Raw genomic sequence first — 23848 nt, 5'->3', positions numbered from 1 at the left:
CAGGTCATTTTCCAACAAATGAAAAATACATTTTGATGATATGATAACTACCTAAAGCCCTCCATTTGCACCCTGGTCGCAGTTTTTTTTTTTGAGGATGGGTTTGTTTTGTTTTTTTGGTTGCCAACCTACGTACTTGACTACCTAGCTCCAATGCAACCTTTCCACTGGCACGGGGCACATGTCCAACCCGTTGACAAGAGTGATTCCCGAATGTGGCGTGCGGCCGCCAAATACCGCCGCGACAGTCTATTGTCAAAACAGGTCAGCCTCCAGGGTAGCAGCACATTCCTGACGCCTTTGCAACATCTCAATGTGGCTCTCTGTGTTGAGTCCATAAATTGTGATTTAGGGATGCGTGACACTCGGCTTGTCGGCGCGAGCGTTTGTCGCAGCTACAAATCAATGAAAACAAGCAGCTCGCACAGATGCGAAAGACCAAAAACGAAACCAAACCCTCTCTGGGGATTATCTGCTAAGGGACAAACCACATACACACATCAGATCGAAAAAAAAAACCTAACAAATGAAATTCCCTTGAGAAAAAAAAACTGCATTGGATCTTGTCTTGTTGTCAGAACACGTATCACCCAAAGGTTCCGATACCAATAAAACTTGAAACCTAAAAATTTTTTTTTTTACTTGAAGCGAATATGTAAATCATTGTACATTGTTTTTGGAACATATGTTGTAAGGTGCATAGAGGTGGTATCATTTTTCTTCTTTTTTTCACTAATATGGTTATTCTTGTTTTCCCTTTCAGGTATTTTTTTTGTTTGTTTTGCTCACTTACAGGTATGAACTTGGTTGAGAATGACCTACTAGATTAGAAAATTGGAGATGAGAGAAACCCTCCCATTCCTTCATTTATAACCAATTCGTTGGCAGCGTCCCATTTTTGGGACATCATGATTTTCACGCATTATATCCTTCAGTATATCAAAATATTTAAGTGTTTTAATCTGAAGCCATAATTTGGTATCAGGAGAGGAAAATTCATCGGTCAAAATTAGCACAGAGTTATTTCCCTTTCCTTCCTGACCCAACATGGCTGCCTCAAGTTATCATATAACTTAACCACAAACGAAAAAGAAGTGTTATTTCCTTGATTGTGCCCTGTTAAGCGAGTTTTATCTCAATAAGGCAAAAAAAATTGCCACCCTGCCCATGAATGGGATAAAGGTATTATTATCCAACTGTTAATGAATGTAAATGAAAAAAAATTCTCAGTTTTTTTTCCTTTTTTTCTCTGTTTCCTTCTCTGTTTGTATATAAAAATGTAGCAAAAAAATAATTTGAAAAAAGAAAAGAAAAAAACTGCATTATTATAAATACTGAAGCATTGCTCCTGTGTTTGAGACAACTTTGGGCAGAACATATACTGTGCGTTCATTTTGGAATGGAATCACTGCCTTGTATTCACTATAAAACACCAATGGGATAGCGTGGCAACCTTTTCCTACCACAGCTCTCCAAGGCGCCCGATGCAAAATGGCCACAGGTACTAGTACTAATAAATAAGCAGCCTTTCACTTGCAATATAATCAGCCCGAGGCGCGGGGTGAACAAGGCCCAGCTGTGTTATCGTTGGTGTCCAAAAACCGGGCCGTCAAAAATTGGCAAACTGACACGTGTATATGCACAATGGCTAATTACTGCCAGTTAGCCTGCTCATTTATGGCTATTACTCCCAAAACGACTTCCTCCGCTGCCCGGTGGGATACGCGTCAAGCTGGAAATTCTCTTTTGAGTTTTCGGGCACAATTTGGTATTTAAAGAAAGCGTCCAAATAGCCGGGCTTCATTGGCAACACCTGCGGCATCTGACAGTTGAGGCGTTCATTACAGACGCGGGCGGGCACGCCCAGCGTATAAAAGGCGGCGAGTAAACATGATGAATAAGTTACAGCCGGGCTGTCGTTGGCCCAAAGGCGATTGCAATTGATAGCAAATACACGCCCGGCAACACTCAGGTTTCTGTTATTTTTAATATCCTATTCATCGGCATTTTTTTAAATAAGCACTTAGTGGGGGCTCTACTCCCCAAGAGGGGTTGCGTCAGGAAGGGCATCCGGCGTAAAAACTGTGCCAAACAAATATGGGCGTTCATCTGAGATGTCCCGCTGTGGCGACCCCGAAAGGGACAAGCCGAAAGAAACTTACTTACTTACTTAGGACTGGGTGATATGGCGTTAAAGCAAAATCTGTATTGCTTTGCTTTGTTTATTTAAATACAATTTCCAGTTTTAATGGATTTAGTATCCCCATCGCTTTGAAAATAAAAAAAGGACATTGCATATTTTTCCTATTGTAATTTGCTCTATTTCTTCTGATACAAAACAACCTAAAAAAAACATTTTTTTACAAGTACGGCGGTTATAAAAAGTCTCCACCACCCTGTTCAAATGCCAGGTTTTTGTGGTATGAAAAAATAAGACCATAACATGTTTCCAACGTGTTTTGGAGACTTGGCTGTGGTCCAATGAAGCCAAACGGAACGTTTTGGCCATAATGTCAAAATGTATGTTTGCTGCAAACACAACAAAAAAACATCATGCCAGCAGTGAAGGTTCGTGTATTGGGGCTGTTTTTCTTCAGCTAGAACTGGGACTTTAGACAAGATGGAAGTAATTCCCAAAAGTTTGAAATTGCTACCTGGGTTAGCACAAAACTGAAAAGCCTACAAGAACATCTGAACTTTGTTTGGAGTTCATCAGAGAGACTTTAATTAATGCCAATTTAGCATGACTTCAAACACAGCCACACATTATCTCCGTTGTTTAATTTTACTTACCCTCTCAAAAAAGATTAAAAAAATGTGTTGGGCCGTTCATAAGTCAAATAAATGATCCGAAAAAAGTTCTAAAATGATTTATCTTGATAATTTTTTTTAATGACAAAAACTTGACACTTGAACAGGGGTGTGGAGACTTTTTATTGACAGTGATTTTTAGACAAGTGTATTATTGTATTACAAACTCGTAGTTAGCAAGGTGGTCTCACAGTTCTGAGAATATTATCAAATAATTGTTACTTTTATTTTTTTAATCAACAACGTGCTCTACTGCAGCACTATAAAATAATACTTCATTTTTTAAATCATTATAAAATATTTTAAGTATTTTTTAAATGTTTTTTATTTGATATTTTGTTGTATTTATTTTTATTTCAGTTTTGTCTTTCACATGGATCTCCTGCCTCAATTCCATTTTTTTAACATGTAACTATACATTGCCCTTTTACATTTATAAGCATATTTATAAGTTATATTTATAAGCACTTTAAAAAAAACAGAATAATTAATTTGGGGTACATTAAGTTTTCAAAGATTTTTTGTAATTAGCAACATGTTCAATTGCAAAGCGAGTACTGTTTAAGCAAGTTATAGGCAACAGTGTATTTATATGGTAATATATTTTGGATGAAAATAATAATAATAAATACTAAAGTAACAAAACATCAAAGAAATTTGTACAAATGTAAACCCCCTGCAAGCTACAAGAAAAAAATGGACTGGTGATACTTAATTTATATATAGTATTAGTGTAATGAAAGTAAAACGAAATGATTGTTATTATTGTTATTATTATTAAAGTTTGATCCTTGTGAAATCTCCGCCCAAAGGTTTACGAGCACCATAAATTGCTAATGACGTCAACAAACGGCAACGAAAAAGCGTGACTGCGCTGACCCGACAGACATTCAAAGAAGAAGAAACCAGAAGACAGAAAACGAGACTTTGCGTTCATTATTGAAGAGACGAAACGGAGAAGGAGAAGAAAGGAAAGAAGCGGCATGTTAACCTTGAGTAACACCAATACTCGTATTGCCACATACTGTACACAGCAGCTGTAAACACCAAAGTGACCAAGTGCAATTTGGCGAGTTGGTGAAGAAAATTTGGGGGCTCAACAGCCGGCCAGGTTGTGTGTTTGATTATATTCTACAGTACTGCGAGTCGTGAAGCGTCCAAACGTCTCCAGTAACACGAGAAAAAGTTGACACATTCGTCGCTAGTCTCGAGACAAGGTTGTATACTCGCTAAATCGGCGACAAGGGTTGCACCGCTTCAGATATTCAAAAAAGTTGATAATTGTTTTTCAAAGTAAAAGTTTGTAAAAGTCTTATTTTGATTATCTGCTTTCACGGAGGACTTTGAAAATCTCTGAGTATTTAATGTTGAGGGGCTTGAAATCCAAAGATTTGGACTATTTTAATTCAAATGATGTCGATTATCGATCGATTGACAAACATTTCAATTTATTTTTAATGGGAAATTTTGTTTTGAAGTGCAAGAAAATTGCGTTACATTAATGAGTGTGCGAGGGTGTTGCAGTGCGGATGTGCTCTCATTTCAGCAGCTTTGAGTCCAGCCGCCCGCGATCCGCACACACGCAGGTGAGGCATCAAAGTCTTGCTCAAGGACAAGTCTCATATACGGATCTAACGGCAGCTACAGGGTGGGCCGCCTCGTCACATTGTTTTGGTCTCGGCCGAGCGGCCCGCTGGGGAAGTGCGCGTACGCACGCACGCGGCGCGCTTGCGTACAAACATGTCTGGACCTTCTACGGCCGGACCTGCCAAAACACACACAGCCGTCTCACGAGCTGCTCTGGATTTTGTCAAACACACACACACATGCACACTGGGGTTATCCAAATACACACACATATGCACACAAGCAAGCGGCTAATGCATGTGCATACAAGAGGCCGCGATAAGGGCCGCAGCCCTTAACCTTAACCGGCGCACTCAATCACTCACTGTATGTTTGCATGCTAAATGCGCGTGCGCGTGCGTGAGTTTCGACCGAGAGTTGTTCTTCTTCCTCTCTGACAAACCAGTTCGACTGCACAAATATCTACAAACATGAGAAGTGAAGCCAATTGTGGGAATGACTTCTCACGGCCGCAGCGCCCCGAGCAAACACTGATTAATGATTGGCGCTTAGGGCGAAAGAAGCACATCCTGACAAGCTCGCCGGACTGTGACCCTGATTGGATGGACACCCTACTTTGAAACCATAAACCTGACTCCAAAGCCTACTATGAAACCCTAAACCTGACTTAAAACCCGCCTTTTTTTTATGAAACCTTAACCTTGATTTAAAAACATAATTTCAAACCGTGACCCTGACTTGAAACACCGCTTCGAAAAACTAAACCGAATTTGAAAACCCCATTTAAAACTATGACTGTGACTCGAAACACTAATCCTGACTTGAAACCACGACTCTGACCCTCACATGACACTGTAACCCTGACTTCAAACCCAACTTCCATCCATCGATCCATCCATTTTCTTCACCGCTTATTCTCACGAGGGTCGGGGGGAGTGCTGGAGCCTATCCCAGCTGTCAAGGGGCAGGAGGCGGTGTACACCCTGAACTGGTTGAGCAGCCAATCGCAGGGCACATTGAGACAAACAGCCGCACTCACAATCAAACCTAGGGGCAATTTAAAGTGTCCAATTAATGTTGCATGTTTTTGTGTGTGTGTGTGTGGGGGGGGGGGGGGGACTGGACTGCTCGGAGGAAACCCACGCAGGCTCGGGGAGAACATGCAAACTCCACACAGGCGGGTCTGGGATTGAACCCGGGACCTCAGAACTGTGAGGCCAACGCTTTACCATCTGATCCACCGTGCCGCCCCCAACCCAACTTAGAAACCCTAAACATGACTTAAAGCCTGACGTTTTTTAGCCAAACTTGAAACCTTAGCCCTGATTTAAAAACATGATTTCAAATTTAGACCCTGACTAGGAACCCTTAATCCCGATTTGAAAACATCATTTGAGCACAGATTGCGTTCCATTCATATCGTTTGGAACACTGCCCTGAATGTATCCTCGTAAAAAGGCAGTGCGGTGGACAACTGTTCAGCACATTGTCCACACAGTCCTGAGGTCGTGGGTTCAAATCCAGACTACTATGCGGGGTTTGTGTGTCTGCTCCAGTACCCCGGTGAGGATAAGTGCTACAGAGGATGGATGAATGAATGTTGTTGACAGTTTTTGTGCTTTTAACCACCACAACTCAACGCGTGAGTGTGGGGAGAAGGGCGTGATCTGGATTTGGTGCCGACACCCAGTTGAGATTGTTGTGGAGATTTGACAGATTAACGCTGCAAAGTGTTGTTAACTCTTTCGTTCGTGGCTGCGTGCGCACGTGGCGTTTTTAGCACGAAACTGCATCTTTCGTAACAGTACAGCACAGGCCTACTTTGAAAATCCCAATTTAAAACCAAAGACATGAATTAAAACCCGTCTTTTTAAACCTCACTCACGACCCCGACTGTCACTCGAAACCCTACTTTCAAATTCTAACCTGAACTTGAAACTTTACGCTGAAAACCGTCCCGCCGGCCCGCAGGCTCGGAGAAGTGTGCAGAGTGAAGCCCGCGTTAGACGGATGGGCTTCCAAGCGCAGATAACAGTGTAAATAAAACAAACGTACGTGACGCTTCAAGTTCATTTAATAGCAGAGGACAAAGAGTGCATTTATCCCGAGGAGATGAGAGATGGTGAAGGAGGTAGGGGGGAAGAGATAGAGGGAGGGAGAGGGAGGGAGGAGGCGTGGATGAATGGAGGAGGACGCGGAGGAGGACAGGAGGGGGAAAAAAAACTGACAGTGGAACTTTTCCAAAATAGCAGATGCTGGAATGTTAGGGTAAGGTGCCACATGAAGCTGGAAGTATTTGTTAGTGGGTTGCCACGGCAACGGGACAATCCAAGCCTTTCTCGGGCCGGGCCAGAACAATACAAGCGGCTTTGGGATATGACAAGAATGTGGACCATTAAAAAAAACAAAACAGATGAAAAAAAAAATGTTAAAAACACAAAGCATACATGTGCCCACGTGCACGTACCGAGAGAAAGCTTGTTTTGAAAACCTAGCCCTGGCTTGAAACCCTATTTTGAAACAATAACCACGAGATGAAGCCAAAATCTGACTTGAAATTCTAGCCCCAAATTTGATCCACGACTTCGAAATCTTAACTTGAGGCCTTGAAACGTTGACGTTAACTTGAAAACACTGTGAAACTTGGACGTTTACCGGAAACCCTGCTTGAAAACCCCAACCCTGACTTTTAAAAGACTAACCCTATCTTGAAACCCTAACCCTGACTTGAAAGCTATATTTGAAACTATAACCTTGACTTCAAAACCTCCTTTGAATCCCTAAACACTGCTTTGAAAGCCAAACTTGAAACCCTAACCCTGACTCAAAAACAAAATTTGCAACTATAACCCTGACTTGACACCCTAACCCCATCTTGAATTACTTTGAAACCTTCCCAGCGAACTGTTGCCTTAAAGGGGAAATCCACTCGTTTGCATTAATCATGTATCCAATAGGTCATGTAATATGTACTCTACTTTGACAATGTGATGTGAAGTCCTCTCTCATTTAATAGTGTTTTGAGAAGATTTTTATCAACAATTCCAAATTTTCAGGGGCGCTGCCATTTTCGTGAATCACGTGACCTACGTGTGTGGATGTGACGTGTTACGTGCCGTTCCAAACGCTCGATTATATGGGACACCATTTATGCCCAGCGCTGGTTTCTCGGATTTATCCTCATCTGATGAAGAAATAGCAGTATCAGTTGATCGGGAAGACGAGGGAATACTTCCATACCGATTTCAACCTGTGGCTGTAAATAATGTTGAATATTCGGGTGGTTCTTCGGGCGGAATGACGCCGAGTCTGACTACTCGGAGGCTTACGCGCGACATTTGATTCGCGAAAATGGCAGCACCCCTGAAAATTCGTAATTGTCAATTAAATGTTCTCAAAACACTATTAAATGAGAGAGGATTTAACATCACATTGTCAAAATAGAGTACATATTACATGACCTATTGGATACATTGTTCATGCAAACCACTGCATTTCGCCTTTAACTTTAAACCCTAACGGTCAGTTAAAACCCGATTTTGAAACATTACGTTGAAGATGCAGGATACTTTTGTCTGACGTGTGTCCCTGGGAGAAGACAAAGTCAGGAGACGCCGTCTAATGACGACCATCCGAACGCATCACAGCCTCTTAAAAGGAAAAAAAAAAAAAAGATTCATGGTCACCTTCTCCTGCTTTCACTTTGTCTGTCAATGTGAATGTCACAAGGACACAAAGACAGACGATACCGGAGGCGCTCTAAAAGGACGCTGTCCAATTGTGAAATCCTAGCGCAAAAACACAATGATGGATGTTTGACATATTTCCCATCACTATCCCTCCATCTGCCCTTCCCCAAAAAATACTAATTGTGAAGAATTTTTTGGATTATTCGCTGTGCAGTTTCGCAACCCCCGTTGAGTTCGCCTTCATTGTTGTGGCAACAACAACAAGCAGGCAGCGGCGGTGTTAAGTAACCAAGTACAAATAATTTGCTACCGCACTTAGATACTAATTGATTTAACTACTTACACATGCTCATAACTCAAAGCACTTGTATCTCAAATCACCCTTCCCCAATGAAATGAATGGAAAAGCCATTCATTTGTTCCAGCCATGCAAAAAAAACAACCCCAAAATTTTGTTTTGAATAAGAAAAATACCATTGTATAATATAATACTTTATTTAAAAAAAACATGAATGACATAATTGAATATCATTCTGATGTGCGCGCCTCAGCCACCTGTGACCAGTACAAGACAGACGCACAGATATACTGTACCGCATTAATATTAATCATTCTTCACAGAGGATAAAGAACATATGGCTGTGAGTATTGTTGCCTATATGGTCTGCCCTGGGGGTTAGTGTTAGCCTTGAAACCCTAATTTGAAATATTACTTTGCGATCTGGCCTAAAGACAAAAACTGTAAATTCTAATTTGAAGCCCCAACCCTGTGATGAAACTCTGTTTTGGAACCATACCCAGGATTGAAGACCTCATTTGAAACAGTCACCCTCAGTGGAATTCCTCATTTCAACGCCCAACCCAGAATTGAAACCCAAACTCATTTTTTTTAAACTGATTTCAAACTCCAACCCTGACTTGACACCCTACTATGAAACCCAATCTCTTATTTGAAGCTCCAACCTTGTTTTAAAACCCTACTATGTAACCGTAACTGAGGCTCGGACCGTAACCCTGACGTGAAAGGGAAGGTTGAAATCCTAACTCAAAACATCTATCCATCCATTTTCTTAGCTGCTCATCCTCACAAAGGTCACGGGAGTGCTGGAACTTATCACAGGTGTCATCGGGCAGGAGGCAGGGTACACCTAGAACTGATTCCCAGCTAATCGCGGGGCATATAGAGACAAACAGCCGTACTCACAATCACATCCAGGGGCAATTTAGCGTTGTTTTAGGGGTGTGGGAGGAAACCAGAGTGCCTGGAGGAAACCCACAGCAAGAACATGCAAACTCCACACAGGCAAAGCCGGGATTAGAACACTGGTCATCAGAACTGTGAGGCCAATGCTCTAACCAGTTGCGCCACCGTGCAGCTAACTCAAAACTATTAAATCCCAGTTACATCTCACATATGGTTCCACTTCTCACGTAGCTGTCTACACAGTATCTGGTATATTTGTGACTTATCAACACCATTGCTGTATCGCGATACCGCGCCATCACGATCAAAACATCATGTCGATACGATATTGACAATCATCTGTGGTCTGCTCCGTCTTTGCTTTGTTACACGTCTGTTTTTGTAGGCCGAGCGTCTGCAATGTGAACCGACCCCGCTAACCACTCAGTATTGATTCCGACTCAGCTTTCATGGACTTCTCAGAGGAGGAGGGGAGGGTGCTGAGGAACTTTGGTGTCCGCCTACAAGTGTAAGTACGAGACAGCAGAGTCAGGAGCTGCTTGTCTAATATTTCATAGCCCGCCGTCCTTTGTGTAACGCTCATAAATCCAATAAGTGCTGATCTTAAAGCCACACTATTTCATGATTTAAGTGTAGAAAAACTGATTGAAAATCTTTTGGACCCAATCTTTTGTTAAAAACTTGAAGGAAGGTGTGGACAGGCTCCTTTGTTAATTGTTTTGTAAAACCATCTTAAAAAAAAGAATGTTTAATAAAGATAAACTGGGTTTATAAATATAATATTTGTCACCCATGAATCCATTTTCTTAGCCGCTTGGCCTCACAAGGGTCGCGGGGAGTGCTGGAGCCTATCCCAGCTCTCATCGGCCAGGAGGCGGGGTACACCCTGAACTGGTTGCCAGCCAATCACAGGGCACATGAAGACAAACAGCCGCACTCACAATCACACCTAGGGGCAATTTGGAGTAATGTTGCATGTTTTTGGGATGTGGGAGGAGTCGACGGGGCGTATTTGTCATTTATCTTGTAATTACAGTATTTGGGAGCAACTACATTTCCAAAGTAATCTCCCCAACAGTGCTCATACAGTAAATCAAGATTCCTCAACACTTCTCATTGTGACCCCCCCCCCAACAAAAAAAAGAATGATCCTGAGGTATGCTTCATCTTTCCTCAAAGAAAATAGCTCTTCCTCTTCCACGCTAGGTTCTCCGCTCCTCCGCCTGATCATCATCATCATCATCCTCCTTCTCCACCCTGCGTTTGACTTCTTGATTGCCACTGAAAGGCCCGCCTGGAATAACCAACAAGCCCAAACACATGCTGACAATCTGCCAGCTACACATTTTTTTTTTTTTTCGGAACACACAAAACAACACAAACACACACCTATGCCCACCCACCCCCACCCCGTGTGTGCTAAAACAAGAAAGAAAGAGAAAAAAAAAAAACACACATACATTGAGTGAGCCGGGTCGGAGGGGTTCCCCCGAGGTTTGCAGCGGTAAATGGAGTGGAACAGGTTAGCAGTGCCGCCATACAGTGTCCCACCTGTACAAACACGGAGTTTGCGCGCAGAAAAAAAAAAAAGGCCTCCATCTGGAGCGAGGCACCGCTGGGTTTTAATAGCTATCGATCATTTTCCCCGGTGACACACTCACACTCGCCGCCCTGTTACAGCCAGCTGAGGACTCACATGCACAATCCTATACACACACACACACGTGCACACGTGCACGGACTCACACACGTCTTATGTTCAGTGTTAAAAAAAGCTATTTACTCTGACTCGATGTGTGTCTTAGTGTGTATGTGCATGCGCGTGTGTGCGGCTCACTGTCTTTGTTTTTTTTTTTATTTCGTTTACATAATGAGGCCCAGACGCACTCTGACAGATTAAATGACAGTGGGACAACAAATAAATGAAAAACATCTTCGTCTATCTACGGCGGGAAAGCTGTCTTGCGTTACCTTTAATAAGTACGATAATAATCGTGCGCGGCGACAAGCGGGAAATAGGGATAGCTTTTTTTTTTTCCCAAGATGGAGTACAAATACTTATATTAGAGAAATCACTGATACCAATTCCAATATTTGTTGAAGCCATCTTTCAATTTTGATGAATGTGTGTTTTTATTTGAATCAAAAAGTATCACCACACAGCTGATGTCTTCTACTCCACCTTGCCAGAATTTACCGATTATGTCAGGCTGGAAAAGTGGCATTAATATAGTAATATAATCTATATAAGAAATACTTAATTAATATAATTTGAAACCCAAACACTGACCTTAAACCCTAACTTCGAAACCCTACTTTGAATACCTGGGCAACTTTGAAACCACAAAGTATTCTTGAAATCCCAATTCCGAATTCCAATACCACGAATGTTTTTGCAACATGAAATTTTAATTCACAATTAGCGATAACTATGAACAAAGTTCCGTCTTTCTTTTCAACGCACACGAAGAATTGCAAGTGTCAAACATCTGCAGTGGAGCACCAAATACTGGCCTGGAGAACTTACTCAATTTTTTTTTTTTTTTTTGCCTCAAAGCTCAAGTGTCATGTCTATAAAGATTCTAAAATAGATATCGTAATGAAAAATACATATAGAATTACTCACTTCAATGTCGATAAGAAAAAATAAATACGAGCGGAGAGTGTGTCATCCATGCGCAAAGTTGTGGAAGTGTCATTCAACATCCGAGTGGTAGCCATATTGCCTGCAACATCTGTCCATGATGTCACACCGGGACATTCGCAGAGGAACAACAGAGATTTTCGGATTTTTACGACACTCCTTCTGACACGGAAGCTCTTTTTGAAGAAAACATCTCACAATCGAGTTAAATGACCTGGGCAATATTACCCTATGATTTCGAAATATATTTTGATGATATGCGGATCACTTCTAACTAACAACAGACTCCCCGACAGTATGTATGTAGCGTATTCAGGAGGACCCATGCCAGGGGGGGAGGTCCTTTCTCCGCCCGCACGCGGCGGAACCACCTCCGCATCGGGGCCGACGCGGGAGCCTTCGCTGGCAAGCCTGAAGCAGAAGCCACCGCCGGCGAGCCCGACGCAGAAGCCTTCGCCGGCGAGCCGACGCAGAAGCCATCCAATGCGCACCTCGACACATTTAGCAACCCTGTTTTACATATGCGATCTTTTGTTATATTATGAGCAACGCATTATGTGGTCCTCCCCAAGTATTTCTTTAATAGCTCTATATGCACCTATCTGTCATTTGGAACCCACTAGGCTCTCGTCCTTTGCACCCATGCAATCCATTTTTCATGACGAATCGGGTTTTTTGTCAAAGTATGAAGAGTAAATCCATTCTCCCGAGTGTTCGAGCAATATCCAGCAATACCACGAGCCGGCATTTTGGCTAACACGAAGGAACAGAGAACAACAAAGAACGTTACTTCCGGCTTCTTGTCGAAAACAAATCCCTCGAGAGGATTTTCATGGCGGGCGTTACAAAAAGCCATATACGTCAAAATCTTATTGTGTGGTGAAAAAAGACATGGATCCATTTAGGCTGCTTTTTTTTCCATTAATAACATACTAAAAATCATGCATTTCATGACAGTGGACCTTTAAGTTTCAGTGGCTAGTATCGACAGCCTTCCCAAGTACGTGATACCTTGAAATAAGCCAGGTATCCAAACTCTTGGTTGAAAACCGAACCCAGGCTTGAAACCCAACATTGAAGACTTTTTTTAAAAAATGAGAGTGCAACTGTATTCACATTAGTAGACGTCCTACCATGCTGTGACTAACAAAGTATATTACATATTTGATTTTTTAAAGCTAAAAACAGAAGAAGAAGGGGAAAAAAACACAGTCAAGCAGTGCCCAGTGATGTCATGGCCTAAAGTGAGTAACGCCGCACTGAGAGGCCTGGCGGCCAATCGATATTCCAACGTGATTTTCGCCAGTAAATCCCAGATTTTGATTAGTCTGGGTAGTTAGCGACGATTAATCGCCAGTGCCAATAAAACGTTTCTGGCTGCTGCTTTTTATGGCGCTAATTAATTAAAAAGCAGAAGGAATGGACGTCGACGGGCACGGAATGCTTGTTGCTCTCTGGCAGTGAAGGGCGGAACAATAAGACATCACTCCCCTCGCGTGCGTGTATGTGTGTGTTTGTGTGCGAGTGTGTGTCTGTGTGCGTGTGATAATCAAACACCATGATTCCCGTCTTTAGGCATTCACAGTAAATCTGCGAGGCAACGAGGGACATTTGTCATGCAGCCCTGCCTTGGCTTTTTCATTACAAAATGGCTGACACTGTGTCTTATTAATGTGTGTGCCTGCATGCGTGAGCATGTGTGTGTCTAATTTGAAATTCTAGTAAAGTCTGTAGGGCAGACACAACGTCGTGAAAGACAGGGAACAAAGAGGGTGAATGGGGAATGAAGGGGAAGTGTCAAGGTAGGGTTTTTAAGTCATGTAAGGGTGAGCGTTTCTTTCAAAGTTGGGTTTGGAAATCAGGTTAAAGGGTTTCCAAGTGGGCCTCAGAGTCAGGGTTCCGAATGAAGTGGTTTCGGAACACGCTTCAAGCCAAAAGATGTGTTTCCAAGTCACGGTTGGTTAGCGTCTCAAGGTAGAGGTTTCAAAGCAGGGTTCCAAGTCAGGTTCTGGGTTTCAAACAAGAGTTTAAAAGTAGTGTTTCATGATTGGGTTAGCGTTTCGAGTTTGGGAGTTTCAAGGTAGTGTTTTCAAGACAGGTTAAAGGTCCACTGTCATGAAATGCATGATTTGTTATTAATGAAGAAACGGCAGCCGGTATGGACCCAGCTGTATACGGCTTTTTGTAGCTCCTGCCATGAAAATCCTCTCGAGGGATTTGTTTTCGAGAAGAAACAGGAAGTGATGTACAGGGAAGTAGCGCACTCAAGCGGTTCAGTGTGTTTCTACTAGTTTTACCTGCTGTAAGGTAGCTCGTTGTTCCTTCGTGTTAGCCAAAATGCCGGCTCGTTGTATTGCTGGATATTGCTCGAACACTCAGGAGGATGGATCCGCTCTTCATACTTTTCTAAAAGACCTGGTTCGTCATGAAAAATGGATTGCACAGGTGCAAAGGACGAGAGCGTCGTGGGTTCCAAATGACAGGTAGAGGAGGCGGTTTGGCCGCAGCGTCATCGTCGCTCGCGGGCGGCGTTGGTTTTATCACCGCTGCGCGGAGGTGGATCGGTTGGTTTGGCTGCATGCAGTTTGGCAGTGATCCACATATCATCTAAATATGGCTCGAAACGATAGGGTAATATTGCCCCGTTTACTTCATTTTGGTTGTGTGATGTTCTCTTCTTCGAAAAGAGCTTCCGTGTCAGAAGGGGCGTGTTCGTCTCCCGTAGTAGGTGGAACACCGTGTTTTCCATGGCGATTGCCCAGTGTGACATCACGGACAGACAATGCAGCCAATATGGCGACTACTTGGAGGTCGAAGGAGACTTCCGCAACTTTGCGCATGGATGACACGCTCTCCGCTCATGTTTATTTTTTCGTATGGACATTGAAGTGAATAATGGTGTATGTGTTTATTACAATATCTATTTTAGAATGTTTATAGGGATGACACTTGACCTTTAAGGCTTTACAAGTACGGTTTAAAAGTCTGGTTTCAAGTTAGGGTTGGGGGCTCGAGGTGGTGCTTTTAAGTCAGGTTACGGGTTTCAAAGTAGAGTTGAAAAGTAATGTTTCAAGTCGCAGTTAGGGTCTTAAGGTAGGCTTTAGGGTTTAAAGTCAGAGTCAGGGTGTAAAGGTTAGGTTAGGGTTTTAAGATCAGGTTCACCGTTTCAAGATATGGTTTCAAGTTAGGTTGAACCTTAAAACACAATTCAAAAGTATAGTTTCGGAACAGAGTTTGCGTTAAAAAGCACGGTTTTCAAGTGAAGTTTCTGATTTCAGAGTAGGGTTTCAAATTATTCAAGCAATCAATCCACTTTTACTCGTGTGACACTTTTCATACATACGATGCTGCCCAGCGTGCTTTCCATGAATTCAAATCAATTTGAGAGTGTCAAATAAAACATTTCGAGCTATGGTTTGGGAATTTTTATTTATTTTTTTAAATAATACACCGACCGCAGTATTCCTTTGTTTCATTTGATTATATTACAGCTCGGGAAACTCTCAGAGGAAGATTTTCACCTTCTACTTTTTCCCCTTCATTTCTAAGACGCCGCTGGTTCCCACACGCACACGCGGATACTACGCGACCACTTCGACGGACACACCCGTTTTCCAAGTTCAGTGTTCCTGCTCAGCTGCATCCTGACCCGAGTTGATTCGCTTTGCAGGCTTTCCTCCCATCATGCCTCTCTCTGTGAACTCGCTTTTTATCCTGACCCCCCCCCCCACCTGCACTCTCCTAGCCTCCCTCCATCCCGATGATGACTTTCCCCTCTGTATTGTCCTTCGCGTACACCACCCACTCTCCCAACACACCCACCGCCTCGCACCCACACATGCACACACTTCTTATCTCTCTCCTCCGTTTTTTTCTCCCTCGTTCCTCTCCCTCTCATCTTACTCCTATCAGCGGCTGTCAGGGCGGCCGGATTTCCCTCGTGATGGAAACAGGCTGTTGGCCGGCTCGTATTGTTTTTAAAAAGTTCTCGCTGCTGAAATCTCAGCCGCTCGTTGCTTTTCTCTCACCGCGTGTGTGTTTGTTGCTATGGTGACGGGGTGAACCGGTGGCCATAGAAAGGAGTAGGGCTGGGTGATATGGACTTCAAATAAAATCTCACCAAAAAGAATTTTCCGATGTTTTTCCCTTTGTCCAAAAAGAAAATGACTATGACTTATGTCGCTGCGCTGTGGGAAACACGATTATGTTAAGGCTAAAAAGGTAAGCGAAGCTGCAATTAGTTCTGTTCTTCAGGAAGTTTCTTATTCAATAATTTTTCAAATACAGTGGTGCCCTGAGATGCGAGTGTAATTCCTCATGTGACCATCAACTCAAAACATCTTTTCCCACCGTTATGAATGGCAATTATTACTGTATTCTTCACAAGCAACATGCTCTTTAAAGTTAATATCAAAGTAAAGTTAGTTACTGAGTGAGTTATCATTAATTTAGTAGTGTTCTGCTTCTTTGCCTCGCATCATATTTTGTGTACGTGTACCACAATCCGTTCCAGAAAACGGTTCAAGAAGTGATTTGTTCGAAAACCAAATCGATGTTTCCCATTACAATGAATGGAAAAAGAAATAATATGTTCCAAGCCTAAAAAAAATGGCTTTTTAGAGTTTTTTTTTTTTTTACCTTTTCCTGATAATACACTAGTAAGTAAGTAAGTAAGTTTCTTTAAGTCTGTCCCGTTAGCGGTTGCCACAGCGTTTCATCTCAGATGAACGCACATATTTGTTCGGCACAGTTTTTATGCCGGATGCTCTTCCTGACGCAACCCCTCTTGGGGACTGGAGGCCCCAGTGGGATATGAACTCATGACCCCTGAAACTACATAGTAGGAATACAGTTGAAATATTTTATGTAATGAAATAATTTCACAAATATTTTTATTTTTTGCTTAAAATGTGTGCTTTAGTAGTCAAGTACGCTAGGCTGGGAGTGCATTGCCGCATCTGTAGCGACTCGACCCCCAGCCTTGTTTTTATTTTTTTACTAACAAAAGTGCAGAATAACTAAAGAAGCAACTTGCCTTCATTGGAGCGGTGATTAGGGATTAATACGGTGTCCTCGATAAGAAGAAAAACAACAGTCACTTCTGGGACACGTTTGTGTACAGAGGCTGCGTTATACAGAATAACAAAAGTGCGCTGGTTGCGTCGCACGAGTTACGTCATTTCTGGGGTTTTTGTCGGGGGTGGGGGGGGCGTTCGAATTGACAATAACAAAACGCATGTTATTTCCGGGTTTTTTTGGGGGGACGTAGGAATAGACAGTAACATAAAAACGTCGTGGGTGGGTCAGCTGCTTGTGCCGCCTGCAATATGTTATTTCCAGGTTTTTTCGGTGCCGTGGAATTCACAACAAAGCACGTTGTGGGTCACCTGGTCTGGCCGCGCGCAATATGTTATTTCCGGGTTTTGTCAGGGGCGTTTGAGTACCGATTTTTGTTTGAAAACAGAAGCAAAAAAATCTCAAAATTTTCATTCAAAAACCGATTTCTTCGAAGACGGGGACGTTCGAGAACCGAGGCTTTACTGTTATAAGTTAGTGTAAGGAATTTCCATCCAACTTCGTTCGATGGATTCCGATGGATTTCTTTCTTCCCGCTTCTTTTGCTTGGTCAGTGACCTTTTTTCCAAATAAGAATCATGATATACTGAGCTCGCCTTTTACGTATTTAGTCCAACAAAGATGGAACTACAAGTTTACAAAGCAGTACTCGAATAGAAGACACAAAACGCTGGTCTCTCTTCCTTTTCTCATGAGGTCCGGAGCCTGATTGGGTCCTCTTTTCAGATAACAGTCAGTCCCCTCAGTGGCTCCTTATCAAATCGGTTCTTGTCTGTTCTCAGCCTGAATGTTATCAGTACGCATTTATTGCATGTGTCTGTGCGTATGTGTGTGCGTTCATACCATAGTGTGGTCTGTTTTGACGAGCAAATGCTAGTATATCTCTCCTGGTGTCCTATAAACTGTAGCATACCAATATACCTTATAACAGTTAGACTTCAAACAGCCGTGAACTTATTTTTACACTTTGTGTGGCAGGCGCGGACTCCCCTGAGCTAATTTTGCCCTGCACATCCACACAGCGAAACGTCTTTGGCATACTACCATGCTGTAAATGTAACTTTAAACATGGCGCCCATTCAGGGGCCTTAAACGCATATGGAAGTGTTTAAGGCCTCCGCCTTAAACACTACTTGACAGCATGCACTGTACCCAAGAATCGACCAATTGCTGGCTATCCCCATGCAGGTCGGATGCTGAAATGAGATAATAGTATAATAAGCCTTATGTGACATCATAATTTGTAAACCCAGGCTTGTTCACGTATTTGGGGCACTGCATGGCGCCATTCTCCCATTTCATATGTGAAGAAGTCATGAATATATGAATGAGGAGAAGTGGGGATTAAAATTTTAGGACTATGCCACAAGAACAAAGAGTGTAAAAGACTTGTCCTCATTTCAGGGATGGGTGTAAATCTCTTAAGTGAGTCTCAAGTCTTATCCTTCAGATTCCAAAGCAAGTCCCAAGTTAATGAGGCAAAAACCAACTCAAGTCGGCTCCCCAATAAAATTCAAGCAAATGGAGTCAAGTCATTTCTTGGGCTAAGCAAGTCATACAATCTTTCCCAGTCACAACAAACAGTAGGTAAACACACATTAGCCACTTTGCACTCAGTATTTGTACTTCCGTCACTTTTGTAGTTTTTACTTAGCCTAAAGCCAGCAATGCAATGAGCAATGTGACCTGTCACGACCTGGCTGGACAAGTGAGAAAGAATTTCACTCAGCGACTCACAAATGTCCGCACCGGTGACTGAAACTTGCACACATACTGACTGGCTGCAATGGAAAAACTTCAACCCTTGGTGTTCTTATTGGGAAACAATGTTTTCAGGCTTCGTATCTGTACGCTATTGTTTTTCATGCGACCCCAAACCACAAGGCACGACTCTCAAGAAAGAAAGTGGATTTCCCTGGCCGCTGTAGCTATATTACAATGATACAAAGAGAGGAAAGGGCTGACATATCAAGGAGAGTGTGGATATTTGCGAGGCTGTTGGCAATAATCATCCTATTCATTGACTGCACTTGGGTTATTGTCTTCTCAATTTGGTCTCTGCGATCGACATCATAACCACACACATCAACTAACAAAAAAACAAAAGAAACCGAAGCTTGAAAATGCATATTTCAGAACGTGTCCTGTAGTTCAAGTTGAAGTCAAATCGAGTCTCGTGAATGCCAAATCAAAGTCGAGGCTTTCCAAAGGTTTTACCCAAGCAAACAAGTCCTCAGTTCAACTCCTCAAAACACAAGTAGGCTACGATTTTGCTTCCTTGCAGACCAATCAAAACACAAGACGACTCTCCACAAGTCTACCACTGCGACTAAAAGTGGGCTGGTGGGATACTTTAGGACCCTTTAAAACGGAAACATGATGAACCGTGCAACATATCATATGTTGTTTGTTTATTAACTCTTCTAACCCAAGCAACAAGCAGTCCAAACCGTAGCAGTGGTGATAATAATTCCCTTGCAGTGACCATGAACCGCATCGGTCAATCCAACCCATTAGATCAGACGATACCTGACTTTATTGATCGCCGCCGTGTGACATTGTACAGTGGAGAGTAAAGACCGCATTAACAGCCGTAAAAAAAAAAATATATATATATATAAATAAATAAATCCGACGGCGGTGCTGTCTTTTTACGATCCGGTTCATCCTTCTCCCGGTGCCTCCCTGAGCCAGCCAGCGCCAGGGGGCTGATTTACTCATCAAGCAAGGTGGTGGGGGAGGACATATTTAGATGCAGCGCGCTGAAGATAGCGACCGGTAAGATGACCCAGACAGATGTAGTGGACGAGTTAACCTCCCGCCATTAAACCAGTGCTGATTTCTGACAAAGGGCCAGGGGTACAATGGACTGCTCTACACTAATTACACACTCTGACACGGATAATAGCAAATGTGCTTGCACTTTACGGGCAGACGCATATATCTGTGACTCTATTACTCCCAAACTAAAATGTACATGGCTCCCTAGACTAGCCCTGGGGCAGAGAACCCTTTTCCTATCAGAGGCAATCCTACATGAAAAAAAAAAAAAAAACTACGATTGCACAAATCTAATAACTTTTTTATTATATGTTATGGACTGTTTTGAGGATTGCATGGTTTTGCATGGTTGGCCAGATCAAATGCTCTCACAAGATGTTGGTTTTCCACTTTGACGCTTTAAGACAATGAGTTCTAAAAGCATTTCCGCATGTGCGTTTATATATACTTTTAAATCCAAAATACTGAACCTGGGAATTTTATTTAATAAATGGTGCGTGGCAGAAAACAAATGTGCTCATGCATGCAGTTTATATGGGACACAGTGATTATGTATCTTTGGATGGAAAATGTTATCTAAATCCACAATTCTTATAGAGCTCGTGCACCTATGTCATAAAATCTCGTCACTTTTGTTTACCTCGCCATGTTGCCGGTCAAGCGGTTGGAGACGACACGGAAATGTCTTGTAGCACGACGCCCAGAGTTTTGTCCGATACCGTCAGACATTTAGAAGGTGAAAATAAACGACGGTGCGTGGAAAAATTAGATAAACTCAGCATAGAGGACCCTTATTAATGCCGAAATCAATGTTTTCGCCGATAAGAAATTGGACTGTTAATTCGATTCCGCTTGTCTTGGACATCTGGATATACACATGTATCTGGTGAGTAAGTCGTCGAGATTTACACGGAAAAGTTTGAAAGTGTATAAACGTCTGAACGCATACGAATACTTTGTTGTTGGATCTGTTCTCAAGAATAAATCCAACATAGTGACGGTTTTGACGGCTTGTGAACGTGGAAGTGTGTTCGGCGTCACGTTAACCTTTGCCGGAATCCATCGATCTTTTCAGCTAGTATTCAAAACAAATACTACTATTTAAATAAATGACTGAAGCGATTGCCGACGAGAGAAAATAAACGGGAAGTCTAACCGATGGGGCTATAAGCTAACGCCGCGGTTCTTGTTCAGAACTTTGGAAATAGACTTGTCTCTTGTAAATAAAGATTTGTAAGTTTTTAAAAGCGTAAATGGAAGGCTTTAGCTCTTTACCGTCCCGAATGCCGACCGTCCCGCCACTGACAGTCAAGAGCGGGTAACCAGATATTCAAACAAGATACGTCATCCCACAATGCACCGCGCAGGCGCTCCTCCACGGCATTACCTCATCCCACAATGCACCGCAACTTTTCAGAATCTTCTGGGGCGGGCGGGGAGCGGGTCGCTTCGGCAACGTAGCGTGACCACGCCCCGGGACACGCCCTCCAGCCAATGGGAGAGCCCTGTCGTGACATCATGGCTATTTTCGGAGAGGCAGCGGCGGAATAAGGTTTGCCACCACGCTTGTCCAAGTCAGAGTATATACACGACCGCGCAGGGGGAACCACCGTTACACAGTGAAACTGGGCATAAGTTGGACAAACCCTCCCACCGGAGTTTTCTTGAAAATAATTGGATGTACTTCTTAGAACTTGACTGAAACAACAACACTGTGAGTAGAAAGTGTTGTGTCGAAAGTGCGTCTTGAAAACTTCGCCTGGGACTTTTGGGAACTTCAACTGGTAACCAGGAAGTCGCTTATTTGTGTCTGTGAGTGGTTTTTTTTTTCGGTTTCACTTCTATGTATACGAAGATGGAAACTACTTTCTACGAAGACTCACTCAACGGCGCCGGCTACGGATACAGCGGCTCCAAGGCGCTCAAGCACAACATGACGCTGAACCTGTCCGACCCCGCCGGGAGCCTGAAGCCTCACTTGCGGGCGCGGGCCGGCGATCTACTCACCTCCCCGGACGTGGGCTTGCTCAAGTTGGCCTCCCCGGAGCTGGAGCGGCTCATCATCCAGTCGAGCAACGGACTGATCACCACCACGCCGACCCCGACGCAGTTCCTGTGCCCCAAGAACGTCACGGACGAGCAGGAAGGGTTCGCCGAGGGCTTCGTGCGTGCGCTGGCCGAGCTCCACCACCAGCACTTGCCCGGGGTGAGCGCCCCCTCGGGCCCCCCGCCGGCGTCAGGAGCCGGTTTGGCCGTGTACAGTGGCACCATGCGCTCGGACTCGCCGGTTTACGAGGAATTAAACTCGTTCCAGCCGGCGATCAGCACCGTGTCGTCTCCGAGCTACACCAGCTCGGTCCCCAGCTACACCTCCACGGGTCTGAGCTACACGACCACGGCCCCGAGCGCGTCCTTCCCGATTTACGCACAGCCCTCCTCCTCCTCTTCGTCCACCTCCTCCCCCCATCTCCCGATGCTCACCGCGCTCAAGGAGGAGCCGCAAACGGTGCCCGAGATGCCGGGTGAAACTCCTCCGCTGTCCCCCATCGACATGGAGAGTCAGGAACGCATCAAGGCGGAGCGCAAGCGCATGCGCAACCGCATCGCCGCCTCCAAGTGCCGCAAGAGGAAGCTGGAGCGGATCTCGCGGCTGGAGGACAAAGTGAAGACCCTCAAGTCGCAGAACTCGGAACTGGCGTCCACCGCCAACATGCTGCGGGAGCAGGTGGCGCAACTCAAGCAGAAGGTGATGAACCACGTCAACAGCGGCTGTCAGCTCATGTTGACGCAGCAGCTCCAGACTTTCTGAGCAGAAAGTAAGACTTTTAAGTTGAAAATCCTGCAACTGGTTTGGGATGACGCGGCGCCACACTGGCAGGAAGGACCGAGGGGCTGTGCAAAAGAAAAAAAAACAAAAGAAAAATGAATTTTTAAAAAAAACAACAGCAGCAAAGTGCCCCGGTGCCGTGAGGTCGGTCCCGGAGAGGGCTGCTGCGGACACGGCGACATAACAGAAGTCGGTTCTGTTTTGTGTTGTCGAACTGGACAAGACTTCATTTTTTTCTTGCTTTCGTGGATCAGTGGAGAATACATTCAGTATTAGAGCTGACTTGATATGAACCTGCAACGGACTTGTTTTCTTGCTGCCGCTCACCATCATCATTCTTGGGCCAGCTCCTAGACATCTGGACACAAGTTCTTCGGGGAGGGGTGGGGGGGGAGAATCGGATGGGCACGTTGTCTGACTTCTTGAGTTACGAGACAACTTTTTCTTTATTGTAAGAAGTTAGAAAGAAAATTCAAGATTGACTTTGTTTAATGGGGTTTAACTCATTGCTATATGTATATAAGATCAACTCTGAGTACTTATGTTTACCATTTTATAATAAGTATAATTTTTTTTATGTTTGAAAGTCATCGATATTTAAGAAGAAAATAAACTGCCTAAAATGAATCCACGGTCTCCGCCTGTGTCTTTGGTGTGGGTGCGCCGTGCGACATGTTGCAACATGTTGCAAGAGCTGCGAGGTGTACTACTAGCAAGTTAAATTCCATTTATGTAAGTATCGATCAGGCCAATAGAAACTGCTCACTCCCAGATGACGGATCTCTAAATTGAAAGAGGGAGGGGGGAGGAAATCACACTTTTTGTTTTGTTGAGCGAGGCTGGACTGTGACTTTTGTGGAATATCGTTTATTTGACAAAAGTGAAAAATATCCGGTTAGTGTTTGTTACTGCACCACAGATTCCAAGGGAGTGCAGCACTTCCTGCTCTGTTATGCAAATACAACAAAAAAAAAACGTCTCGGGTTGTAAGTGAAACCAAAGAAAAAGACATGGTTTATCAATAAAAAAAAAATGAAGGAGGCTTATCAGTGAAGATCGGAGACAATTGTCATATACTTAGTCAATAAAATTACAGTACGTTGTAAAAACAAAAATCACTTTCACGAGTTGCATGGAATTTTTCTATACTTCATTTGTCAAAGTTTAACAAAACATTAACAAATAACTGGAATTGCTAAAATGAACACTACAACTTGGAATAAATCCCT

The 23848-nt window shown here is 43.4% G+C and overlaps 1 protein-coding gene across 1 annotated transcript; it reads left to right on the top strand.

The window, feature by feature from the left end:
- Positions 1-21322: 21322 nt before the first annotated feature.
- On the top strand, positions 21323-23255 carry jun (Jun proto-oncogene, AP-1 transcription factor subunit). Its single transcript, XM_061824809.1, has one exon. The coding sequence runs from the start codon at positions 21636-21638 to the stop codon at positions 22599-22601; it is 966 nt and encodes a 321-aa protein (XP_061680793.1). The 5' UTR covers positions 21323-21635; the 3' UTR covers positions 22602-23255.
- The last annotated feature ends 593 nt before the right edge of the window (positions 23256-23848 follow it).

Source organism: Syngnathoides biaculeatus, chromosome 7, assembly GCF_019802595.1.
Source record: "Syngnathoides biaculeatus isolate LvHL_M chromosome 7, ASM1980259v1, whole genome shotgun sequence".
NCBI lineage: Eukaryota > Metazoa > Chordata > Actinopteri > Syngnathiformes > Syngnathidae > Syngnathoides > Syngnathoides biaculeatus.
Note: the sequence above shows the minus strand (reverse complement) of the source record. Positions and strands in the feature narration are given on the sequence as shown.